General features: G+C 49.5%; 4 protein-coding genes across 4 annotated transcripts; 1 reads left to right on the top strand and 3 right to left on the bottom strand.

Annotated features, from left to right (window-relative positions):
- Nucleotides 1-270: 270 nt before the first annotated feature.
- FSUBG_3238 (uncharacterized protein) lies at nucleotides 271-1,830 on the bottom strand (the record flags this gene model as incomplete). Its single annotated transcript, XM_036681097.1, has 1 exon — nucleotides 271-1,830. The coding sequence occupies one exon, from the start codon at nucleotides 1,828-1,830 to the stop codon at nucleotides 271-273; it is 1,560 nt and encodes a 519-aa protein (XP_036541199.1).
- A 3,992-nt stretch (nucleotides 1,831-5,822) lies between these two features.
- FSUBG_3237 (regulatory abaA) lies at nucleotides 5,823-8,510 on the bottom strand (the record flags this gene model as incomplete). Its single annotated transcript, XM_036681096.1, has 3 exons — nucleotides 5,823-7,741; nucleotides 7,792-8,022; nucleotides 8,075-8,510. The coding sequence occupies 3 exons, from the start codon at nucleotides 8,508-8,510 to the stop codon at nucleotides 5,823-5,825; spliced, it is 2,586 nt and encodes an 861-aa protein (XP_036541198.1).
- A 1,041-nt stretch (nucleotides 8,511-9,551) lies between these two features.
- Nucleotides 9,552-12,389, bottom strand: FSUBG_3236 (multiple RNA-binding domain protein; the record flags this gene model as incomplete). The annotated part of the gene is made up of 3 exons (XM_036681095.1): nucleotides 9,552-11,057; nucleotides 11,268-12,107; nucleotides 12,159-12,389. 3 exons carry the CDS (start codon nucleotides 12,387-12,389, stop codon nucleotides 9,552-9,554), a joined length of 2,577 nt encoding a protein of 858 aa, XP_036541197.1.
- A 3,985-nt stretch (nucleotides 12,390-16,374) lies between these two features.
- Nucleotides 16,375-17,049, top strand: FSUBG_3235 (Dynein light chain; the record flags this gene model as incomplete). Its single annotated transcript, XM_036681094.1, has 6 exons — nucleotides 16,375-16,432; nucleotides 16,491-16,508; nucleotides 16,671-16,732; nucleotides 16,775-16,789; nucleotides 16,841-16,910; nucleotides 16,985-17,049. The coding sequence occupies 6 exons, from the start codon at nucleotides 16,375-16,377 to the stop codon at nucleotides 17,047-17,049; spliced, it is 288 nt and encodes a 95-aa protein (XP_036541196.1).
- Nucleotides 17,050-26,436: the final 9,387 nt, after the last annotated feature.

Here is a 26,436-nt window from a genome sequence, read left to right as displayed (position 1 = left end):
CCTGCCTTCTCTCTTCCCCCTTTCCCCGACGCCCATAGACACTGGGAGAAAGGGGGGAGGTGAGAGGCGCATAAAATCAGATTGGTATCTATATATCCAACGCCGTGAAATGCGACCGGCGCCCCTTTGTGCTGTGTTGTAAACCCCTATACCTGCATCTCCCGGAGATGAGGAACACGAAGCCGTCTATATATGCTTGAGAGACGAAGGAAGGATGGTGAACCTTGACAGTATAATAATATATGTCAAGGAGTGGGGTTATTGAGTAACCTAGAAGTTACCAAACACCCAGTTTTGGCGGCGGCGGAGGAATGGTGTCGGGATGGGAGGTCCATCGCTCTGTGTTTGAGAGGGAGTGCCACTGCTGGTGGAAGAGGTATCCTCGCGGAACTCGCCGCCGGGCATTGTATGTTGAGGAGCGTTAGCTTCTCCCGAGGATGTTGGTGTGTTGATGTGTGTCACAATGGTCTTGATGACTGTGGAGGGCTGAGGTTGTTGCAGCTGGTCACCACCTGTGGGATGTTCCTTGGGGCGGGTGGTATAGAGAGTCTCGTAAACAGTTGAGGCAGTTGGTGTTGTGGGCACAGCATCGGATGGATGAGAAGTCTTGCTTCGGGTGACAAAGGCTGTTGTTGTGATGGTCTTGGTGCTAGGTCCTGCCTCTGTAGGCTCGGGTTCGGGCGTAGCAAGAGACTCAGCGGGCATGGTAACATAGACAGTGCTGATAATGGGAGAAGGCTTCACAGTCGCTGTGACCGTAATCGTAGCGACACCACCGCCATCGCCAGCGCCTCCGTCAACGGGTGCAGTAGAGGTAGGCTTGACAGCAGTTGATGAAGGAATAGTATCGTCGCCTTTGCTGCCATCAACATCGACCTGGAAGTTGGACTTCATCTGATCCTTGATACCAGCAGAGTAAATGTTCTGATTGTCGACCCATTCAAGAGATTGTAGGTTCTTGGCAGCGAATGGTTCGGCGTCAGGTCCAGTAATCTTGATGTCGATAACACTCGAGTAACTCTCGTTGCGGGCGATGGCATCCATGGTGAAGCCATTGGGATCCTTGTCACCGCGCATAAATGTACCAGCCCAAGGGAACTTGCCATTCTTGGTGGCGTCCATATCGATCTTGTCCTTGTTCAGGTCGGGCCAGTCCCAGTACCAGTAGATGGTGTAGATGTCGCCAGTCTTGAGGTTGTCGGGCAGCTTGATGTCGGACTGGCAAGCCAGCTCCTTGGTGGAGAGAGCGCCTTGAGGAGCGAGTTCGCTAGAGCGCTCAGTGCTGAGTTCACCAGGGTTTGGCTGATAACACTGGCCGTCGTCGTAGTTGCGCGTAGCGAGAAGCTTGCCGCGCTTGTCACCGCCTGTGCCTTGCTTGTTCCAGAGGAGATGGACGTCGAAGAGCTTCTCCTTTTCCTTGGGCTGGGTGGTGCCATAGAAATAGATAGTGCCACGGTTCTTGGGCTTGTTGGGCTGGTTTTGAGGAAGGGTAGTGTGGCCATTCTCAAGATGCATAATAGCAATATAATCGCCAGGGGCAGCCTCGAGCATGGGATATTGAGGCTTCTCCTCGAAAGAGAACTTGTTGAGAATTTCTTCGCCGGAGTAAGCGGACTGGCCTGACTGAGGGAGGATGTTCTGGGGGATTGTGTCTGTGAAAGGAGGATTTGTAGAGTCGCGAGGCACATATCCACGAGGATATCCTACATTCCCAAACATTGTGCCATTTCGAGCAAGCTTGTAGGCATACTCAACCCAGGAGTGCGCCAGGGCGGGAGAAATGAGCGTTGTGCTCGCAAGAGCGAGACCAGAGGCCTGGAAGAATTTCATGCTGAATACTGATGTTTCGTAAGGTATTGAATGGTTTTTTTTGCGGTCGCAAAATGCGAGTTGGTCGTTTTTCTTTTTCTTGTGTTGAAATAAAATTGCAATGATATTTCGAAAGGAAAGTTGACGAAGAGTGAACCCGCGGGAGGAGAATGAATGCGCCGCGTTTTATGCACCAAGGAGCGGAAGAGAGGCAAAGCCCGTCACTATGGAAATTCGCAGATGATGTTGTTATTGTTGATGAAAAGGGAACAATTGTTGTGTGTGAGCGAACAGTGAATAGGGCTTTGTTAGATGGTCGACAGCTGGCGAACACTGGCAGAGTGTGAGTGGCCTTGGTTGACAGGCAACGAGCGGTGACTGAACACTGACCAATAATGAACACTTCAAGCAGTCAACGAAAGAGTCTTGAACCTCTACAATCAATGGTGATTGTGGTCTGTTTGACTTGGGTTGCAGTGTAAGGTAGGTAGGTATGTTCTGTTGTTGGGAGACTGAGCGAGCGCCGGCGCAATTAAAGTGTTGACGATTTGGTCAGTCCTGCTGAAACCTCAAAGTGAAAGAGGAGAACACAAGGAAAGATTGTTCAATGAAAAAGAGAAGAGAGAAGAGAAAGAAGAAAAGAGAAGTGACAAAGGGAAAAAAAGAGAGAGGTTGTATACCGCTTGCTCTAGTTCAGCATCTTGGTGTTCGTGAATCACGAACAACAAAAACGGGTGATGCGTGCCAATTGTGATCGGAGAGCGCAGGAGCTTAACGTCAGAGGCTCTTACAACCAAGAGACCACGACAGCGAACGGATGGTATAGCTTGGATCGGATGGGAGGACGAGTGGTAATGAAGAGATTGCACGAGATAGGGACAATCAAGAACACAAGCAAGTGGGGGGTGTTTCGTAGAACTCAAGTGAGGTAGACAGACACAAGTAATGCACGGCAATCAAGCAGAGATGTCAAGCAGGCACCCGAAGGACGAAACACCTTGTTCTTTTAGTCTGCCGGGAGAGAAACATGAGATCTGGGACGGGGGATGTGAGGCATTGTATATTCCCCCTGGTGGCCCCAGGACCTATCGTTAGGCATCATATTGCGGTCCAGGAAACTGGCCTCGTACAAATGGAGTCGAAACGCAGACGGGAAGAAGAGAGAGATGCAGGCATGCAAGGCACGATCATGGCAGGGTAGAAAGACGAGGCGCGGCTAAGAGAGAGCATGTCATTGTTGAGATGGTGCAGAGCTACCTACCTATCTTGGCGTAGCATCGGCTGGTTCATCTCATCGTATCGCGCATATCTGATCGCGGCAGCTCATACATGGGCATAATACAGCCACTATGGCGCGTTTAGACTGAGAAAGTGGGCATAGAAACAAGAGCTCCAAGATCATGTTCGTCGCAGCGTCGTCTGGGGAAGCGCTCAAGGGAGCACAGACTTTGTCCCAAGAACCACTCAACAGAACATGAGCTCTGTAGCCCAGTGCAAGGGTAAGGATCCCTGGGATGGTTGAGAATAGATGTTTCCCAGTTTCCCACAAAAGAGAGACGTTTCGAAACTGGGATCTTGATAGCCGCCTGAATGGTCAAAGAGCTTCATGTCAATAGCTCAGGCAACGCGTCTGGGTCGAGACTCACAGCCCAGCGATGGTTGGCTATCCAGAAAGACGGGACAGTTCAATTCAAAGCGAAAACAAGGATATAGCAGGTCTAGAGTAGGTATTCAAAATAATGCCGGCAGTAGACTAATCTGTTACCAGGATTATCAAGAGAGAGAGAACATAGTATGACACGTCTAGATGCGAAACCAATTCGTTGGATGTCGTTGCTCGGTTGGCGCCCACACAACGCGGGCGTCTAAGGAAATTAACTGGCGACCGTTGCAGGCGCGGCTGTACCTTTTTTAGCAGCCAGGCACCAATTGGCTGTGGCTTGTGCTCTAGAAAATGATCGATACAGGGATCTGCGACAGGGGTTGGTTCGCTGTAAATTTAGCAGACGAGAGCAGTAAAAAAAAAGAAAAAGTAACCTAGGAACGGGTAATGTTGTCTCAGAAATGCGTGAGTGACCAGTCGCCTGAGGCCTACCGCTGTGGCCTAAGCTCAGTACATTCAGTTGTGGTCTTGTGGCAAGGCTACGGTGAGAGTGAGGTGGCTTACCATCCATCAGTTGAAGATCTATTTTAGACGCCTTGGTTGGTTATAACTACCTATTATCTCTGTCATTTTATCTATATGAAACCCCAATATCCTCTTTTCTTCTCTCTTTTTCTTTCTTTAACCTTCTCAATCTCTCTCGTTTCTTTCTTTACTGAATAGTAGTCGTCATCGTCCCACAAGGTCATCTCTACGGTCGCTCCATGTAAAAATTATCGCTGCATTGACGACCTTGTTTGATCAAGCGCCCGACTCAACTCCACCAGAACTTAATAGATGATGACGAGGCCAGCAAAATATATTGGGAATCTCGTATTGAACTTTGACGAGGTCGCTCAGATTGTGACCGTGAATTTTTCTATCTGATGGTCGCTTTGTTATGAGCTGTTTTCTCGTCTATTTCCTTCTCAGCGACATGCTGTTCCTTGACTCATCTCCACCCTCAGATACAATGCAGTGTCTCGTAGTACACAACCATGCATGCCAGCAAACATCAAAAGAATTCTATATTTCTCTCATTTTATTTAACTAGGGACTGCTTCAGTAACCGACAGTCTCCTCCTTCAACATACCTCAGCTGTTCAAGGCATATTCACTCCTTCAGTGCGTCCCTTCAATATCTAACCCTCAACTCGATTCAATATCAACACCAAATAACACATCGTCAACTCCTTCAAATAAATATCGAATTCTACTGCACTAACAATAACAAACCTCCTTCACTCCTCAGAAACTCCATAAATCTATCGTCTGAATATTCAATACCTCCGCACCCCCTCAAACTCACTCATCCCTCTTCCACGCCCCCTCCCTTGATATGTTCTCCTCACACGCCCTGTCTTGTTCATTCACTGATCAGTCTTTTGACGTCTTTTTGAGAGGACAACTTACGTCAAACGCCTAATTACAAATACTCAAGTATCAAAACATTTATCATCTTCACTAAATACATCATGATTACATTGTCAAACTCGCAAATTCCACATTTCAACAACTCACGTGCCTGTGAATGTCACTATTTCGTTCCACATCCATTCCTCGATGGCTTCTCTCAATGTCTCACTTCCCCATCCTTTCTCACCCTCCATGTTTCTCTCTCTTACTCCTTTCAGCTTGTCCAAGTTTAGCTTCCGCAATTATTGCTTTTTCGACGTAGATGGCGTGCCCCGACTATTTGGGTCCCTTTTTACTCCTTCAGATTACCTATAGGCTATAGTCCACCTACGTAAAGGGAACGAAAAAACGTTGTTTCACACCCTCGGAAGCTTTTATTCAATAACCCAATCTCGAGTGGATCGAGATGAAGAAACGCTAAATTCCATCTTCGCCCGTCTAACTAAACCTTCACAGCGCAGATCCTCCTGGTGCCTGCATGCGCTGTGAATGTCGTCACTGTCCCTTACCTTAGTCTCTGTTGGTGATGCAGTGATCGACCAACGAACCTGTCACTCTAAACTCTCTTTTAGCCTTGGATGAGCTGCGATCTGAGACGTCATGAGCAATTTCACTGACACTGATAATCCTTTCCACACGGGGACATTGAATAGCCACATCCATTAAAAAAGGCATCATAGGTAGTGAAGGCGAAGGTGACGAGTTGAATGAACTAACTTGGTAATTTAATTCTGTAATCTTCCGTGAACTACCAAACGATATGCTTGACGTATCTATAACTAACCAGGTATTACTGTACTCTCATAACCCAACAACTCCGACTCCAAAAAGTCATCCTGAACGCCACCCAAATTACCATACCGTACCAACCCAATCTCGTAACATTACATGACTGTTGTGACATTAAACGCGTAAATGCATCATCCATCTCATCTCATCTCATCAGTGATCTCGTTCACCATCCTCCTGCTGCTGCGATTGTGACTGGCACATGGCTATCGAGAGCATCTCCTCGTCTTCGCTTCATTGGTCTGGGGCTGCCACCACGATCAGCTCCAGCCATGGCCCATTGTGATTGTGTCCATAGTGCTGTCTGGTCACTGCTGGCCTCGGGCTTGTGGTGTGATCCCCATTCTGGTCCACCAGTGCCAGAAGACCACCCGTCCAACGCCGGCATATCCCAGCCTTGTAGGCTATCTTGGTTACCGTAACCAAGTGAATTAGACAGATCCAATCCTGATGTGGTTGTTGGGCTCTGGAAAGGGTTCACAGTAGAGATGACAGGCTTGAGGTCTGCGAGGGTTGTTTGCGCATCGTAGTATCCCGCCGCCTGGCTGTGTCCATGTCCGTGTCCGTGTCCGTGTCCAGCAACCGGATGGCTATCATTTGCTGTGCTGCATGTTGAGGACATGAAACCAACGCCTGTGCTTGGAGGCATACCATGGTCAAAGCTGGTCGGGTACGACGGCTGTAAGCCTGCTGTTGGTGGAGGTGTAGCGAGACCTCCAGAAAAGGACTCGAACAGTGTAAGTCCACCATTGTTTGTCGCGGGAACAGTCGGTACCTGAGCCAGGCTCACATTAGGATCCCATGCAGAGCTAAAAGTCTCGTTCATCGCTGCTGTCATGTGCTGGTTGATTGAAGGTGTGGGCGACATGATAGCATCTCGCGACATGGAGGTAGAAGGATAAACGAGGGCCTTTTGTTGGTGGTAGCGGGACATGGGATCGTTGACTGTCAACCAGCGCCACGAAGTACCAGCCGGCTTGAATACCGGGTTGTACTTGTACCATTGGTTGGTTGTGTTGAATCGCCAAAAGACGATGCCCTGGCGAACCCATCGGTTGGAGTCGGGAGCACACGACCAAAGTTCTTGGTACATGGCAACCTTGCAGATGAGGTCGCTTCCAGTCAGGTCACGGCGAGCCCAGGAAGCGGCATCGCCGTCGTCCTCAGATCGCTTGCGCTTGCTGCTAGAGCGGTCGAGATCGTGCTTCTTGCGGTCATCTCCCTTGCTGCGCTTGTCCTTCTTGCGCTGATGCTCAACATCAGGATACTGAACAGCCATGCTGAGAATGCTAGCCCACTCCACGGCAGGGAAGGGAACATGAATATCCTGACGAGGGCGCGAGTGACAATCGCAGTCGGCCTTGGAGTCGCTGCAGCCCCGGCGGTGAATGCCCGTCTCATTGGTGTAAACACCCTGCTTCTTGTCATCACCGTGAAGCTCAGATGGGCGAGTGAGACGTGTAACACACTTCCATCGGTGGTTCTGGAGGTTGGGGTTTGTGATGGCAACCTCGACAAAACCAGTGAGCTCAGAACCGGAAGGGAAGCGAGCATGCTCATGCAAATCAAGAGTAGCGCACATCTCAAGAAGTAAGCACTCCTCATCTCGAGTAGGGAGATCCAGAGTCTCATAGATCTCGGGCGCATCCTTCTGCCATCGGCGAGTTACCGTCTTGACACAGGCAGAAGTGGTTCGATCCAAAGAGCGGGTGTACTCATGAAGTAGCACATCCTTTCCAAGTACACTGGGACTGTCATCACAGTTGTTGTACTTGTTCAGATGGGGGAAGGACTCTGTGTCCAGAGCGTTGTCCTGAGCGTCATACGCGATCTCATCCTTGAACTTGACCTCAGAAGAGGAGACATAAATCTCTGCTGTCTTAGGGCGGACTGAGATAAGAGACTGGAGAGCAAGAAGTTGTGAGAAGTACTCGTAGTTGGGCTTCACATCAGGCACTCGGCCTTCAGCGAGAGCAGTCAGGACAGGATTAGACTTGAAGGATTCTTGCTCCTCTTCGTCATAGTAGTCCTCAGAGTTGGTGGAGCCAGGCTCCTTCTTCTCCTCAGCAGGGAAGAGGAAGTGGACTAGTGAAGTTAGTAAGAAATTTATTCGAGGCACAAGGCAAGTGACTTACAGCATCGCAAGTCCTCGAAGAACTTCTTGACCACCTGCATATGACTTGAGACCTGCTTACGTCCCATTTGCTCAATGCTATCGTTGCTGTTGTCGATTCGGAAAATCTCTTTGCTGCCAAGAATAGCAACGCAGATTGTGAAGATGTACTCGCTGATAAGCATGTTTCGACCATGGAGCTTGCCACCCATAGAGAACTTGCGGCGGCCCATATGAGGCATGAGAAGAACAGCTGAGTTCCATTAGTATAGGTCAAGTCAAGAGCAACGGGAGGGTATTCTTACAGTCAACAAAGGCATCCTCAAGCTCTGGTCTTCTCCAAACACCACCCTTGTCCTTCTGGGTGTCTTTGTGTGCTTGTCGGTTGCGGTACTGGCGGAAGGCAGGCCAGAAGTATAGAGGGTTGACACCATTTCTGGGTCTTCTTTGGTATCGAGGTTGGTTTCTGGGTGTAGGTACGCGGTACAGACACTCGAATGATTGTGAGGGGATCATGGGAGCTGGGAGGCTGACTGGGACCGAAGGCGAGATGCCTACTGTGTTGGGATAGCATGATACCATGCTGTTGAAGTTGTGTGACTGCGCATTGCCGGCCTGTTCACGTAGAGGTAGACGGCTGCTGTTGTGATATGTTCGTCGAGCATCTTGAAGATAGTCTGGTGAAGGTGTATAGCGTTGTGAGGACAGCACCGGCCTCGGGTGATAGAGTGATGAAGACATGGCAACAAGCAAGTGTTTGGCAAAGGAATGCCGACTGGAGAGCTTAATAAGATAGAAAGACTTGAACCAGCTGAAACGAAATGCCTTTGAGGACTCTACGAATGCAGACAATGAGTAGACAAGAGATGATGAGAATGTTGAGAGGAATTCAAGACGTGGAATGGTGGGATAGATGTATGCATCTGAAGAAAGGAGTGTCCAGGCACTGGAACGAAGGTTCACCAGGAGAAATCTAATAAACATCTATAAATCCTAGACTGGGGAGTATATCAGCGATAGTCTGCGGACCAGGGCTGGAGCGCCCCTCTCAACTCAAACGATCAAGATCAAATCCATCACAAACCATCGTATACTGTCCTAACCACCAAGGGTAATGGGGTCGGGATGAATGGGGATGGGGTGGGGGGTAGGGATAGCTGGGGGTGGGAAGGGCGCCACTCGAGCTCCAGCTTCAAACTCCAACAACAGCGGGGAACAGACATGGCCTTGCCCGGAGGGATGTCTGCTGTCGATAGTCGTGGCGGCCAATTGTGTGTGCCTGCAGAAGCCACCAGCACATGGCAGCTTCGAGCATTCATCGAGGGCGTTAGCATGCAAGGGGGCGACAGGGCGGGGCCGCGATATCTGTGTGCTAACCCAACCTGACCATCAACCAAGGGACTGTGGAGGGGGGCGTGTGTCGAGGGATCTCAGAGACATCTTCAGAACGAACGGCGCAAGGTACAGAAGGTTTGGTATGTGTACAAGATTAGAATCAGACATTAAGAGAATCCGCTGGCTCCCCTGGCCCGTAAACTCAGGGCATCGAATTCTTCTGTCCAGATCGTAGCCACCCGAATAAGCGCTGCGAGTAATGCATGCTATCCGCTCTGCAGCGAACCAAAACGACCCTTGCCAAGGGAGAACGGCACAGAGCTCATGGAGAGCGAGATCAGCCGTGCAGGCACAGGCACAGGAACAGGAACCCTCAGCCTTGTCGCAACTCTATGCCTCTCTCCCGTGCAAAGGCAATAGTATCTCTGTAGTTTCCTATTCCATACTTCACATATCCATCTCATCAGTTTCATTGCCAATATTGACCCTGCTCCTCCCCTTTCCAGTCAATTGCTGAAGGGCCACCTTGTTAACCTGCCCTCCAACCTTCTTCTGCATCTTCGCGATCTCCTCCTCAGCATCGACTGCCTCTGCCTCCGCAAAGTCCAAGACAAGCTTACGACCAAGCAAGTGGGTGTCCCTCAACGCATTTAGTGCGTTCTCGGCTTCGCGGGGAGTGACAAAGTCGGCAAAAGCAAAACCCCGAGGGGTATAGTCAGCCTTCTTGGGTAGGCGTACCGATCGAAGCTGGCCATAGGTTCCAAACAGTGACCTGATGTCCTTCTTGGTCGCCTGGAAAGGCAAGTTCTTGATGATGATCTTGGTGCGCTGCCCTGCAGCCTTCTTAGCCTTGTCTTCCCTGCGTCTCTCCTCGGCTGCGTCATGGCCCTTGTGTGATGCCTTCACAGCCAGGGCATGATCGTCAAGTACATGACCATCCATGACTTTGAGTGCAGCCTGGGCTTGGCTCCTTGTGCGGAACTCCACAAAACCGAATCCCATGCTAAGTGTCTGTCCTGGTTTCTTGGGGTCCATTTTAGTCTTAACTCTAGCAGAGACGAATCCGTCGAGGGACTGAAAAGCTTCAGCAAGCCGAGATGTGGAAGTCGAAAAGTTTAAATTTCGCACAAACAGTGAGGTGGTTTCCAAATCCTCCTCCTCCGGCTTATCACCGCGTGACAGTAAGTCGTCCACACTAAGATTTTGGACCGTCGGAGCCGGACGATCTTTTAGTGCCACGGCTTGGTCCAGTTGGTCGCCGCCTCTGAAGATGTCACTTGGCGCTTTTTCCAAAAAGAGCACACTATCTCCAATCCGGCGATATGCCAGCTTCCCAAAAGCGGATTTGGCGTAATTGGGTTGCGAGAATTGGACAATGGCGATTGTCCCGCTCGGGGGCATCAGAACTCTCAGCACGGGCCCAGACTCCTCGAAGAGTTTACGGAGCTCGTCGATCGTCGTCCCGTAGGGAAAGTTTTTCACCAAGATGGCCGTATCACCCCGCTTCTTGGACTTGAAAGCTTCGAGGTCCACTCCATTAGCGGTAAAGTATGCTTTGGTCTCTTGAATGACGCTCGTCTCAGCGATGGCCTGCTTGATGGCAGCATCGGCCGAGGTAGGGTCAAGAAGTTCTGATTTTGAAACACCAAGACGGTCGGCGACCGACGCGTTGACGGCGTCCTGGCTCATATACAGCGCATTCCAGTTAAACGTAGTAGCTGCTGCCTCTTGTTTCTTCCGAATCATGTTTTGTTTCTTGAGGGGCAGTTTGGAAATTGCAAACTCATCCAGACCCGTGTCTCTCTTTGCACTCGCAGGAATGATGTGAAGAATACGCCCCTGAAACGTCGCCCCGTCCATGGCTTGGAATGCTTCAACAGCTCCCGACGATTCAGTAAACAACACCAGGGCGAACCCCTTGCTGGTACCTGAATTGCTGACCGGTAGATGAACCTAGTATTTCAACAGCTATTAGTTGATATTCAATCTAGTAAAATCCTCAAGAAATGTAGTAAGATTGGCAACAATTCAGTTAATCGAAGCATCTACTAAAATATTCGCTCAAGTTCTCATCAAATACCGAAGTATAAGCTGTCCCTATCTGAGCTTCATCACGTCGCCTTTGTTTTGTAAACAAATAAAAGGAAATCATTAGAAACATACCTCTTCAATGGTTCCGAACCGCTCGAATGTCTCCCGGAGATCCTCCTGGGTGGCGCTGTAAGCCAGGTTTCGGACAAAAAGTCTTGATGTTCGGCGGATCGCCTCAAGTGAGTCGTCCCTTGCCGGTTCACCCCCCGATGCCTCCATCGTGGTCTCATTCATCGCCGCGGCAGCTGTAGCTGGAGGGTCAACAGAAATGAGTTCCATAGCTTCGCCTCCCTCTGCATGATCGGTCTCACTTGTTGGTGCCCCTTGCGCAGGAGTTCGTTCCAAGTCATCGGGATCAACAAGGTCCAGCAGTCTGTTTGTTCGTGAACGAAGCCAATCGTCATCCTCTGCGACTACCTCCGGCTTATCCAGACTTGACTTTGCGGTTGCTTCTTGAGGCTCCACAGGTTCGTCGCCTGCACGAGTTTCCGCCTGCAGATCAGAGACCACGCTTGCTTCTTTCAGCTGCGAAGGCAAAGATTGAGAGACCAGCGGCTTTTCTGGTGCTTCAATCCTGCGCTGCTTCTCCCTTCGAGTCGGGATCTGCTCGTACTCATCATCGCTCTCCTCTTCAGGAACAGCTGTGGCAGCAACAGCAGCGACGCCGTCGCCGATACCACCACGGACACCATCATCGAGCGCGCCCTCTCTACCTTCCTTCATTACGTGAAGGAACTCGCGTAGCTTCGGGTCCGCCGGCTGGGGCTCATCTCGCTTGCGCTTTCTCAAGCTCGAGTCTGACTCCTTTTCAGCGGGCTGCTCATTGCCCTTGATTGTTGTGGATGGTGTTGATGCAGCTTTGGAATGCCAGGTGCTCTGGCCTTTGCCTTTGGTGAGGGCGGGGTCTGAGATCTAGCATTCCATCAGTATGAGAAGTCAAGACATTTAGAGGAGTCAACTCACGGGTCGCGCAGTCTCGACGGCAATCTTGGACATACGAATGTAAGACCTGTTGAAGTACTTGACTGCCTTTGAGGCATCTTCGGGTGTCTTGTAGCCCACATAGCCAATGCGTCGCTGGGGAATCAGCTTGACATCGGTAATCTCGCGACCTTGGGCGGAGAAGTGCTTCCGAAAGTCAGCCTCCGAGATACTGGGTGGCAAACCCTTGATGAATATCCTCGATGAGGCCATTATGATGTTGTTGTTTGTTGATTATATCTCCCGATCAATGGCGAATGGTTTCACCGTGGGAGTTGAACGCGTGAAGTCATTTTCAGAACTTGGGCTCTTTAAGAAGGGAGAGAAGGAAAAAAAGTTTCTTTACCACATTCTTATTGCCCGAGGTTGGGACCCGAGGTTGACCCGTGCACCGGATTTTCTAACTGTCCAACCCCACCATCAGCTTCCAAGATGCTTCTAATTCAGTTGTTTTTCTTCACCGCCCTGAGCTCAGTGATGGGAGAAATTCCAGTGAACAAGTCAAACGCCACTATAAACAGTATGACAGCACTGAAAACGGTCGAGAATAGCTACCTACCTACTCCAGAATCTTGATATCATTTTCATCAAGAGATATTCTTCTCAGCTGAACATGACGAGAATTATCGCCCAGTATCACTCATGAAGAAGAGAAATTCTGCCATCTCGGTATTCATTGTACAGTCAACATACGTGCATCGATTCAAAAGCGTATATCTGTCCATAAGGTCGTCATCACGGAAGAAACCACTTTGTGTTCTCAGCTCCCACCTCACGCCTTCAAGAATGTTGGTGTGGAGGGTATGGTTTTACCTGCAAGACTCATCTTGCACATAAGACCTGCATCTTGAATGCCAATGGGGTAATTCTGGAATCCAGTGGCTTTCTGGGCTCTTATGATGCTTCTCTGATTTTGATACTGCTACGTGTTTTCTTGACTTCTATTGCCAACCATTGTATGGTTCATGTCGAATGAAGTTGTCTGTCGACCAACAATCTGTCGAGACTTCTCGGCATCAGCACTACACTAACCGCTCCTACAGCACTGATTCATGTCTACTGCTTACTCGAATCTGAGTATATTATCGATCGACGAATGGCCGAGCAACAGTAGTGGATCGGAGGATATATTCCTCATCTCCGACCTGTCAGTCAGATGTCGAGGCGTTATACGTTCGTTAGACGCCGATCATGCGCATATCCCCCAGAAGACTACGAGACATTGAGAGCCTCAAACTGCTCTACATATGAGCTCTTGTTCTTTGACTTGAAGTTATCTTCTTTGCTCTTCATTCATTCATGTTCAAAAAGAGATTCTCCATGCCAGGCTCATCGTTTGCAGCAATGTGTTAACCAAATGCAAGAAAATATAACAACAAAACATCAACTTCTCCGCCTGGTTCCCTAGCAACTTGGAATTAACTTTCATATCAAGTAGCGGTGAGTTGGCATCTAGAAATATTCCAAAGTTTATATGGCCCTACAACGCTGAATTTGGTTCTCCGACATTCCTAGCCTCCCACCTCTCAGCTATCATTGTGCAGTCTGGTAAATATTCATTCTTCGAGAATCGTGAAATTGAGACGAACCAAAGAGCATCAGCTTCAAGCAAATAGTAAATATTTAATTAGAAGTGCTTTTTATATTCTAGATCTGCCAGAGGGGTGCTGAGATATGCATTCTTGATATGCATTCTGGCATATGTGAGATGCACACTCCACACCAGGAGCTCTGGAATGACTTGTGAGGGAATGCGGATGCAAGCCATATTCTTTGGAGAATTCTTGTCAAAGTTTATGGAGGGCCATCTGACTTTGAGCGTGCAGGAACACTCGGAATCCATAAGTATAAGAAGACCTCACTGCTCACTCATCAGTTCTTCCAGGAGTGTTGCTCAAGGAACACTGACAAATGTATGTCAGAGACATTTCCCAGCGACTCCAACTTCGTACATTGAAAGACGCATTGGTCCATTGTTTCATTGTATCTAACATCGACTCCATGGCTGATCGATTGGTCTTCAACGCGGCAATAACACTCCGGAATCACGACCTTGGAACTCATCGATATGTCACCGAGAACCCGATTTTTCAGCAAAATAATTTCATTATCCCCGAGAGACGGCAATGGACTTCGAGATATCGGACTGCGGTTTTGGTCACAAGAGCTTGGGAGTCAGTCGTGGTTTGGTGAACAGGTCGTCTTGAGTCATAATGCGATATTTCGCCCATGACCCACGAGCAAGAATTATCACACTATCCTCCGGATGCGGCAACCACTCGACTACAACAACAACAACAACTATTCTTATTCCGGTTGAACTTTGAAGTTTATTCACGGTTTGGACCTCGTTTCTCTACCATGACTCCGGTGTCAATCGATCATGAAAAACTCTTCATCGCCGCCGCCACGGTTACTGTCACATTTGGCGACCGAAACATATCGCGAGTTCCAACAAGGTTCCACGGCACCATTTCCCCTCGGAAAGAATTTAACGTCGTATTATCACTGGAGACCATGGGGAGAAGAGGTAAGAGCGGCAATCGGCGTGCTGATAGTCCTCCAAGCCGAACTTCGTGGGCCATTTACTTCATGAGTTTCCGTACATGTATGACGCCACCAAAGTCTGTCGCGGTCTTGGCACACATTGATGCCTCTTTGGGTTGTGATGAGAGATGGGCGCATGAGGCTACCTCGGACGTAGGACCTTTTGTCGTTAAGCGTTTCCACTGCAGTGTGGACCCTTGGACTTCTTGGAACCTTCATGACAATCGCGACAGTGCTGTGAGACGCCGTATTGATATGTCCGTGGCGTTCCCTTTGTGGTTGTAAATATGCACCTCTATGTGCCTGGTGCCTGCTTGACATGTAGGTAGCCTGAGTCCAGGCTCGACTGTACTGTGATGGTCTACAACCAGGGCCAGGAACCCATCCGCTCATACGCCCTGGTGAAGTTGCATCATGGGGGGTGTGAACTCGGGATGTTCATAGTACCTAACGATCAGTCGAGCCTCGTCTTCGTTACCTACCAATAACGACCATCTCCTATGTGTTCCAGGCTGATAAAATTGGAGCTGTGCAATATCACCAACAACACAGCTCTGCCGATGTGACGAGAGGCGTGATTCGGCAGGCCAGAACTCTCAATCACCTCCGCGCATGATCGATCATTGCAATACTTTGTGAATGTCCCCAAGCTCATGATCTGACAAACTGGGAGTCACAATTCACCAAGTATGGCGTGCAGAGTTGATGGGGCGGTTCACTAACTCAATCACTGATGTCAGGGTCCATGTGAGTAGAACCGTTGTTATTCCGTGTCCTTGCGCCTTCTAATGGCAGGGCCGCGGCATCTCTCAGTTCTCCTGTTTGCTGACCAGGGTCCTTAGCATTTGTTGATCTGTAAGTGCGAAGTTTGAGCTTCATTTGTGGAATTGGTAGCGGAGAGGTTGATCGAAACACAAGACGTTAGGGAGCGACCAAATGAACTCGAATGAAACATGGACCCTGAATAAACATAGAGAGCAACAATACTGAAAGCATCGACTGTTAAATTTCATCATACCGGAAAGTATAGAATAAAATTGGTCGTAAAACTGGATGTACAGGGTAGGCTATATCGCAAAGATGGCGTATGAGGTGTCAAAGGGTATGGTACGTACACATATAGCTACCGACGCGAGCCGCGCCGCCCCTGGGTTGGCGTCGTCAAGGCAAAAGAATCATCCAGTCCCGTCCACCAAAGTGCCCGTGCGCTTTATTTCCAGGGCAGCTCCCACTGGAACCGAAGCTGTTGTTGACGAGGCTACAGCTTGGCCAGCAACAACCCAATCACGAGCATCAACACGCGACTGTACACTTAATCCGCTCCACAGTCACCACAAGGCTTTGGCATTTGCGCGCGTCTCATCGAGTCAATCAACGGCAAAACTCCAGACACAATCAATTGTAATACTAGTCGCTATTATTTTTACTTTATCGGCCAAAAACACTAACGCCTCGTACCCTTCATACATCCTGTATGTACTTCCTGGATCCCCTACGGCTAGCATCCCGTCCCGTGTCCCTCAAGAAAGGGGGCGCACACCAAGGCGTCGTCGAGCGCCAGCCTCACGAGAACAACTCCGACTAACAAGACTTCGCAGGCCGCCTTTGTTTCCTAAACCGAACACTTTCCTCAACCTAAATTCAACACAAGATGGCTGACGCTCACGTTCCCAAGGCAGAGTCTCCCGTCGCTCGGGAGAAGCTCGAGGGTAAGCAGCACCCCCTTTGGAGCTTGAGAAGCATCATACTGATATAATGCTAGCTCAGATCAAGTCCGCCGACATGGTGAGATAACCCGACATACGTACCGATATTCCGGACGCGATCGCTGACGAGAGAGTGCCAAAGACGGAGGATATGCAACAGGAGTCTATCGAAGTTGGTATGGGGAATCCATGACAGTTTTGCGCCGGCGGCGGCAGGAAGACGAGGCTGACGTGACGATAGCTCAGGAAGCCATGGCCAAGTTCACCATTGAGAAGGTTTTCCTCACCAAGTACTGCGTCCCCGTAGGCACCCAAACTGACACGCTATGACAGGACATCGCACAGCACATCAAGCGCACAGTTCGTACCCGCCAAGGCTGTCACGACCGATCCCGTACTTACAGAGTATAGTTCGACGAGCGAAAGGGACCAACCTGGCACTGCATCGTTGGCCGAAATTTCGGTAGCTTCGTTACCCACGGTTCGTCAAACCCAACACGCCGATCTCCGACTCCATAGCCCCGGGCACGGCTGGCTGGCTAACACGCTACGCAGAGACCAAGCACTTTATCTACTTTTACCTTGGCCACTGCGCAATTCTACTATTCAAAACGCAATAGGCATGGGAGAAATGGCTCACCGGTGGGGGCCTTTGGAAGAGCTTGCTGTAGCGAGAGGGACGGACGGGTGTGGTGGGACAAGAAGAAGGCCAAGACAAACGCAAGAGGCAGCAAGGCAACACGACGGCTGCTGACTGCGGTATCGTCCACCCTACCCTGCTGGATCTGCCTCTATGTACGAGACGGGCGGCCGTGGAGCTTGCGGCTGTACTAGGTTCATGATCAATAATGAGGGGCGCTCGCCCAGTTTTTCCAAATCTTTCCGTTCCTGGCCCAGCTTGATCCTGTTGTTGAGAAGTTTGTTGCTGGGGGTGGCTGATCAGCCGTGACGGGCTGCCAAGGTGTGCCTGATGCAAGGCTGTTGGTTTTTAGTTTGAGATCGGAGATTCTGACAGCCCCGGTGTGTCTTGTTCCTGAGACATAACTGTCACTGTCAGACATGGCTGTCATCGTTCGATTTCTTCAAGGCTGTCACTTATGATGCTGCTGTTGGAATAGGCTAGAGTCAGAGATGTCACTGGCGATAGCAATCGCCGATCATGCACGATCCCCAACATCGCGAAAATACGACCATCTAAGGGTCTAGTTAACAGTCCGATCAACAGCCTCGACGATCCACCTCTAGCCAGTTCACGTGGTCTCGAAGAGGCTACCAGACTCTTACCTTACTGTAGATGACAAGGCGCGGCCCCAGAAGGATTTACTTACCCGATTACCCACGGCGGGCAGTCTAAGCAGTGCAAGCGACGGCACACCCGTCAAAGTATGTCAGACTGGCAGATGGGGACCTTTGGGATCGGGACAAAGTCAAATGCCGAGTCCGTCTTTACCGAGTCGGTCCTGAGTTCCGCTAGCTATCCTAGGCTATCACAACTCACATCAACTCTTTAGGTGACTTGAGCTAGACTGCTAGAGGCACTTTCGGAACGGAGTCGGGCTCCATATAATTGACTCTCTCTCGTTGGTGTTGGTGTTGGTGTTGGTGTTGGCGTGGGGGTGGGCGTTCATCGATACGACGGATGAGGAGGGTACGCTGACAATTACAGTTACAGGTCCAGGAACAGAACAGGAACAGGACCAGTCGATTACCACTTTGGGGGGAAAGTCTAAAGAGAGGCTTTGAGGAGCTGAGGCTAGTATGACGGGTAAGAAGTTGATGTGTCATAACCTGATATGGTCATTCTTTGTCCGTGAGAACGCCATTGAGTAAATGGAAGATATTGGCTCATGATGAGAAGTGAAAGTGTCAGAAACTCTAATAGCAGGGGTACAGTATGATGTTATCACAGTCTAAGTGTAAGTGCGAGATCATCAGGCACTATAAGAATGATCTCAGACATGGAGAAATTGAGTAATTGTCTTAGAATACTGGAATTGATCGACGTCTGGTGATTTCTTATCTCAACTTAACTCAAGATAGACTCTTGAGGTATATGAAGAGGCTTCTTTCATTGGAATACGATGGTCCGGGCCGCTGCCGCTAGAATCATCCAATAACACAGGCCCTCAGCCGAAGAGAAGAAAAAGGTACTCTGATCAACACCACCAAGCAAAGAATGGCCAAGCCAAAGCCTAAAGACCGAGAACACTACGGCCCACTCACTCACTCACACTTGTTCACCCGCTGAATTGGGTTGGGTGGTACCCCTCTGAAGATCCTGGTCGAGAAGGGTCCATATGGAAAATCTCAAAGTTGAGAAAGAAGAAGCAATTGGGGGGCCATTGATAGTGTATACCGTATAAACTCATGAAACTGAGTAGCGCCTGTGGATACCACGCTAGTCAAAATTACTATATTCATTTGGCCAATAATGCTAAATAGCAAGATATCAGATCTTTATTTAGCTTACGGCCAATTAGAAGGTCTAAACCTGGCCGATTTGTCCCACAGGCGCTACTCAATTTCGTGAGTTTGTACGGTAGTTGACTTTGATCTAGTGTTTTCTAGTGAAGAAAAGACTGGAGAGAGACTTGAGCTCTCACCATGATGGAATTCCAATAATGATAGCGTCTGACAGAGCTGGACGACGTCTGTACGTGCGGTTGAACCGGAAGATGCACCACATACAGTGCTGCACCACATGTGCATCGCATGGCATCGCACGGCATCGCATGAGGATGCATTAGGATCAAGAGGTGCAGATGGGGGCAGTCCACCAGGCCCGATTAGACCGAATGAGCCGAGCCTATGCCGCTCGGTTGAGACATCTGATACACATCGTACTGTGTTGTACCCGAATGGAGTAGATGACTGTTGATGACCATTGTTGGTGATTTTGACAGAACATGAGTTCTTATGGAGAATTGATGACCAACAAGGTGCATGATCCTGCTGATTTGGTATGATCTGACGAATATCAAAGTGTCGTGATAGGTAGATTGTGTTGTTGTTGTTGTATCTCCCAATGTGAACTACCCTAGAGTGAAGATGAGGATTCAGTCGAGCAATATCTTGCTTCACTATTACTCAACTTCGATACTGTTGTGATCAGTATGAGAACCTAGATATCTTTATGTGTAACTCGTTCTCTGACAGTTTTATTCTTTATTATGCTGTTTCATGATAAAACTGCAGTCTCAGACTTCACTCAATGGTCTTCAAGCACCGTGATGCAAGCATATACCGGCCAGCAATCACGCTCCTGTTTCGTCTCAAGGTATTAAATGACTAGTAATCGTTACCTGGACCTCCTTTAAGAAGCGAGTACCTTTATCTTAGACTCACGGTTGAAAACTTGGTATTAACGTTTATCAGAAGAGGCTCCCAGGCACTGAAGACATAGCGGCTCGAGCACACTCATCCGAAACGTCAGAAAGTGATGTCCTACGCGATATAGATATTGCCCATGACAAATAGTTATCACTGTTGATTTTAAATCACAGTAAAGCTGTAAGTTACACAAATGTTTTGCAGATTCGGGGTCCCAAGCGAGGGTTACGCATGGCAAATATTGAACACCATCAGACAGCCACTTCGGGTATTCTTACAGGTTCGAATGCCGGCTTGGCTGAAATCAGAATGAAACAGCAAATCCAATGTCTGTTGATTTGCTGATGCAAACTATTACCCCAATAGCTATCGATTGACTGATGTCGCAGTTACATTGACGTGGACAAGGGAGTTGGATCAACACAAGGTATAGCCTTTTCACCCCTCGAGACCTCAGCAGCTATTTGCAAGTTAATAGATATTGGCTGCTAGAGGATAAACAGAAGGAAAAGGGTAGACGAATTAATAGCCAGTGATTTCCATGAAAGCGTGTTGAGGGCGCTGTGCTGCCCCCTTGCAATGGCCAATATCTTCAGCGCCTCCCGTTATATCGAACAATACAAGCGGGTACTGGCATCCAATCTCGCAGCGCTCAATTCTGCGTTTCAATGTCTCTGTGCCCTGAACAAGGACCGAATCAATGACCCGAGTTGATCCTAATAGTCCTAGAGACTCAATCCTATACTTGCACACGGCCAATACTGTATGTGACAGAAGGGTTATGATGAGGCAAATAAGCGCCCATGTTTGCCCAGTTGTTGAACAACACCAGCAGAAGCCATATACGAGGTGACAGCAAAGCAGCCCGTGTCAGGTATATCACCCTTGTCCATCATGGATGGGAATAGAAAAGTCAGCGGGTCCAGGCAATACCCGATTTCCACCTGAATCACTCGCCGAGAAAACTCCCCTTCTGTTTTGTTTGTTTTGTCTTGTCTGTTGCAATTTTACTGAATGGCCAGCCGTCAAGGTTAAGGCATCGACACAGTCCCTGTTACAGATGCCATTCCCTCTAATATCGGTAGTTGTTAGTATCGATGAAATTTCTAAAACGTAAACCAAACACCAAACAAACATCAGACTCAGGATGGTCACGAGTCAAGAGGCCAGGCGTCAAAATCTGAGACATCCCAGGTTCTTTTTGTAGGATCACCGGCTTAGTAGATGCAGATGCAGATGCAGATACGGATAATACAAGGTGGGAGATGTCAGCGCAGCCTCAAAAAAGACACAAACAGCCGTGGCGCATGCATGGCCCACTCTGTATTTCGTAACGGCAGAATATTTCTTGCATCTCTCAATATGTTGTATTCGTTCAACTGAATCGACAGACTTGCAGACGTGCCTTGTAGCACAATAACATCATCTTACGACCATCCACTATGTAGCGGTCTGCAGAGAAACCTCGGATCACCTGGCCCATCATCCGGGTCATTAACAGTTTCTCAGGACATTCCGACACCAGAGACTGGTTCGACGTGGGATGCCCCGACAGACCAGGAGAGGCGAGGCGAGACGGCTCGATGGAGTCCGGAACCATCTGCCAGCATGACCATTTCCATAGCGCTAGACGGGCCTCCAACACATTCACAGTAAAAGGCCTTTTGACGGTGAGAACGGGAAAACAGTCAGTGGTCTTTGTACAGCGAATGCTTGCTGTGGCGGTCGGTCTGCCGAAAAGGCTGGCGGACAAAGTGACGAGACAGAAGAGTTTCACCAATTGAGAACCCTTTCAATCACCAAATTTACATCGCCAAGCGCGATAAGAAGCCACTGACAGTTGTACGTGTTGTAATTGTTCAGCAGAGGTACGAGATATGCCAAAATGTACAGCGGGATGCCACAGACTGTGATGTCAGCGATCATGCTTCGCCGAGCCACTCCCACTCTCGTGCAACTGTACCTCGAATGAGGCGCGTCACCAAAAGGTACATGACCTTTTTCAACTCTTCTCGTGGACCGAAAGGAATACACATCCTTGTTGCACAGCACAGCGGTGGTGCCCCCCATGTCGAACAGGGGTCTTCCGCTTAGTTCCCCCGGCGGACTGATCCTGGTCAGGCCCAGCTAAAAGGTAGACACACGTTCTCAGGCTGTTACTGGACTGTGCTGTAATGCCAGTAATATTCGTGGACTCGAAATAATTGCCCACGTAGAGATAGATGTTGCTGCTTAGGTTGGCGGGCATCTGGATTCAGAACTGCGTTTTGTGTGACGAACAATTGTCTTAGCTCAGATTGGTACACCCTCGTTACCAGAAAAGAGAAAGCAGGTCGAGTTCATGTATGATTAGAGGGGTTCGCTAATAAGTGCCCGTTGAAAGCCAAAAATGATAAAAAAAATTTTACCGTTATGATTAAGGGAAAGCTTAAATAAATCTACCGAGCGTGGGAGACAGGTCTGAGTGGTAGAGCTTTACGACAAGCTCAAACCACTGCAGACAGCATCTGAGATGATGATTGCTCGACCAAGACTCTACATTTCGCTCGGGGAAGAAAAGCAAGAGACTCGCCTATTCTGTCTCGAGAATCAATGGTCTTCAAACACAAGAGGAGAATTATCGGCGTGGTGGAGTTGATGACCACCACCGGCGTTGCGGGGGCGGGGCATTTGTCATTTGGTTGGTGTTGTTGGAGATGTGCATATGTACTGTGTTCGATCATGCAGTGTCATCCGCAACCGGATCATGTCGGAGACTTGCAGTGTGTGAGTGCGTTCTTTTTCTTCTGTTCCTTCGTTCGTTCGTCCGTCTAGTATCGATCGATGGTGATGGTTCGGCTATAGAGTCCGGCTTCTTCGGTGGCCGTCGCTAATAAATCCTGCTTTCCGCTCTTCAAAATGCTTCTTCCCCGCATTGCGGAGCGGAGGAGCGGGTGTTCCCTTCTTGTGATGCCCATCTCCGGTTAGCAGCGGTCCCGAATACTGGGACGATCAATATGAAGCTTTAAGAAAGTGTCAAAGGCTTCATCATGTAGAGATATATTGGTTGATGATAGTGTGGTGTGATTGGGTATATCCCTTCTGCGTCTACCTCAGGTAAGGTAGCTACCGGGTAGCTGAGCTTGACCCGATCGGCCGCAACAAGGTGACATGAGCAGTAATTTTTTGGTGATCTATTTTGGTATCTGTCAATATATTTGGGTTCAATCAAGTCCACTGAAATCTACCATAATATTCGGAAATCAATTTCCAAAAGTCTATGCTACATGTCGCTCCCTGTCATTCAAAACTTATTTGTATAGGTCTCAGACCATTTCTTCACGGGCCATCTTCACGAGCCCTGCATAATCTATGCATCTGCTCTCTTCATTCAATGTCTTGAATATCTCTGGACCCTGATCCACCAGGATGAGATGATCGGCCTGCCACCAGACCAATTCATCTGCAAGGTCCCGACCACGCCAGCCAAAGGAGGGTCGCAGTAAATGATTTGCGTGGAGGGTTTTCTAGTCAACTTTACGGATACACAGCCTCGAATGAACCTCGAATAAATCGTCCTCAAGCTCTCGAGGCCATTACGAATATTTCCAAGAAACAGTCGTATTGATTCCATGGGTTTCAGAGTCAAAACGTCAGCCTGTGACACTGATGCGCAGAAAATAGAATGGCTTAGCCTTTTCTACGATGGAAACGGACAGCCCGACATGCATTCTGTACGCCACATACGACCGTAGACTCACCGGGGTTCAGTCTTCCATGCATGCATGCAGATGCATCCCTGACTGACTCTTCAACTGCCATCAGAGCCCAAATCAAATAAATGGTTCAGACAAGAACGGTACCTGGAGCATACCCTTCCGCATATCCCCCAATCAGCCTCTCTGCACACTCGACACAAACAGAAATGATGGTGGCCGGCTGCTGAGCTGTTTTTGAGCTGACCACAGATCACGGGGATGCCGCCGAGACGGGCAGACTCTCCAAGACACGACGCATTGGCATCTCTGCGTTTGTCTGGTTAGCAGTGTTGTACGAACAATAGCAACCCTTCGTATCGAGAAGCATAATAGATACATGGCTTAGATCAATGCCTGTATCATCGTAATAAAAAAAACCAAACCAGAAGCATTGGGGTGCTAGAGTCATCCAAGCCTCAGAACAGACCATGAAAACCCCATCGCGGAAGCCATTCGGCACATGTCCAATCATCAGATCCCCCAAGTTCTCGGTCGCCATGTGGCAGAGTCACTGTGCTGCACCTCACATCACTCCTAGTCTGCCACTGGCTGGCTGAAGACATCCGGTTTAGCCTCACATCGCTCGATTGGAAGAAGCAGGGTTCTGGACATCCGCCTCTTGATTCTCAAGTCCCCTTCTTTCGCTTCCATAATCAATCGGGCAGGCATTCAGATAACGAAGCCTGAAAGAATCGTCGAGATTGCTTCTCTGCTTAACAATCCACTTGCTCAATCCTTCCATTCGAGTCACTGGAAATAGAGTCACGGATCCACTGTGAGCAGTCAGTAGGGCCAAAACGGTCATGGATCCGTTGCCGGCTCGCTGGAAGCGCGGCGACAGGGGTTATGGGTATGGGGGTTTGAGCTCGCGCTATTGTTATTGCAGGCACAGCAAGGCAGATGAGATTGGGGCCAAGTCCATTTATTAAAGATCCATTTCAAGGGAGAGATGATAGATAACAAAGGGGTAAGAAAGAAATTCAAGCCTCAACAAGGCTTGAATGGCTGAAACTCATGGCGATGGCCTTTTCAAGCTGCACAATTGTTTCAGCAAGTTTTGTTCCAGCCCTCTGAAATCTGACTGCCCCGCCAGCCGTTTCTGGAATGAGGCCTAAACAGATCAGATGGGATGGGATGGGATGCTCATCCATCCATCCCATCCACGGCTCGGACACGGCCACGGCCACGACTACGACTACGACTACAACCACAACCACAACCAGAATACCCCCGGCCGGATGACAGATCCGCCGTAAACTCCCATACCGAGCCCTTGATGTCTTGCCATGGGTCGTCCAGACTTCATAATGGGCCGTTCGTTCGCTAGGCTCGTAGCTCAACCTGCCCGCTGGATCCAGCCCGTCGAGTCCCGTTTCTCTGGGCTGGCGATCTGACAACCAATTGGATCGGGAAAACAAACAATATGCGACAATCTGGAGAGCACCATTGTCTCGCCTGTCGTCCTTTCTCTCATCTTCCCAGCTTCACGTTGAAAGAATCCTTGCTCCCATGTTCATGTTCAAATACCTCAAAGAGAGACAAACATCTTCCAGAGGCCGGCGAACGGGACGGGAGGAACCCTTTGGCTTTTCGCTTTTCTGGGACGAGTTTACTCGACTAGCACAACGCCCTGCATGCATCCACCACCTCACTCGGTCGCTGTGGGCCTCTTCGTGATACTTGGTCCGCTCTTCGCCGTGAATGTCGTTATGAAGTACTCAACCGTGACCCGAAGCTATTACAGGGCAGCTTGTAGAGCTCTATAGTGGCTTAGAGCTCAAGGGCAGTACTTAGCCTCTACCCCTGATGGGACCTTGACCGGCTGACTCTTCCACATGCACCATCAGGCGCACCATCAGGCACGCCACCGCAGCCACGGCCCAGTGCACGCTAGCGAAGCTGAAGATATTTGTGTACAGAAAAGGAACATTTGGTCCAGCAAATGATTTTGAGTTTGCTGCTGTAGGAGATTGAGTTGCAGTGCTTCTGAGCTCTGAGAGGCCACTGAGACACAGCCCTCCTGTCGGCTTCTCATCACTGAGACCACTATAGAGCCTTGAGTAGTGGCCAAGTACTCTCACCCCGGATGAATTTCCGTAGCGTACCGTGCGGGTATCTTGGCACCTCGGGCAGAGACAGCATCTCCCTGCTGAGTGATGGTGCTGTCTATCGGTGTTTTGTGCTGTCGGACCCCAAGTTTGGTACTGTGCTGCGCTGTGTTGTTCGCTGTGCTGTGCTGTACTGTCCACCCCGGTCAACTTCCCTGTTTGGCCGCACCCACTCCCGCCCGTCAGGTAAGGTCAAGGTCAGACGTGCTTGCTTGGTTGCTTGCTGGTCTGCTGCTGGTGAGGTAAGGTAGCAGAGAGACAGGCAGGCACGGGTACCTCCCCCCAGTTCCTTCCGCACGCAGTACCTTGGTACACCCTCGTCTCCCGTCCTTGACCTGGGCTCGCCGCTGCCGCTCTCATTCCCTCATCATCTCCGCCCTCCAACAACTTTCTCCCTCAACTTGTTTTTTGCTTCTCGACGAGAGTTGCAAATCACAAAGGGCGTTGGAGAGACTCTTTGTGTGCTTTGAGGTGTTGGGTTCTTTGCACTGCCTGTCAGTGACAAAACCATCTGGCGCTCCCCTTTGTCCTCCTGAATCGGAGAACGGCCCCCATATGCCTAGCCTCTCACGCCTATCTCATCAAAACAGCGGCCTCTCTCAGCTCACCTTGTTGGATGACAATGTGACAACGCTCCTCACGATTTCTTTTCCAACTATTGCACATTGACGAATCCTTACTTCCTCAGCTACGGTTCTTCGAACTTCTCCTCTTCATCTTCAACCTGCGAAACCGAACGATCCAACGTCACACTTCCGCCCAGCTTCTACATTTATCGACACAACATTCAACTCCGCGACATTTCCCACCCCACGGCCTACAGAGGCTCGTG

The sequence above is a fragment of the Fusarium subglutinans genome (genome assembly GCF_013396075.1).
Source record: "Fusarium subglutinans strain NRRL 66333 chromosome Unknown NRRL66333_c0000028, whole genome shotgun sequence".
Classification (NCBI taxonomy): Eukaryota; Fungi; Ascomycota; class Sordariomycetes; order Hypocreales; family Nectriaceae; genus Fusarium; species Fusarium subglutinans.
The sequence above is the reverse complement of the archived record's forward strand: the minus strand, read 5'-3'. Positions and strand labels throughout refer to the sequence as shown.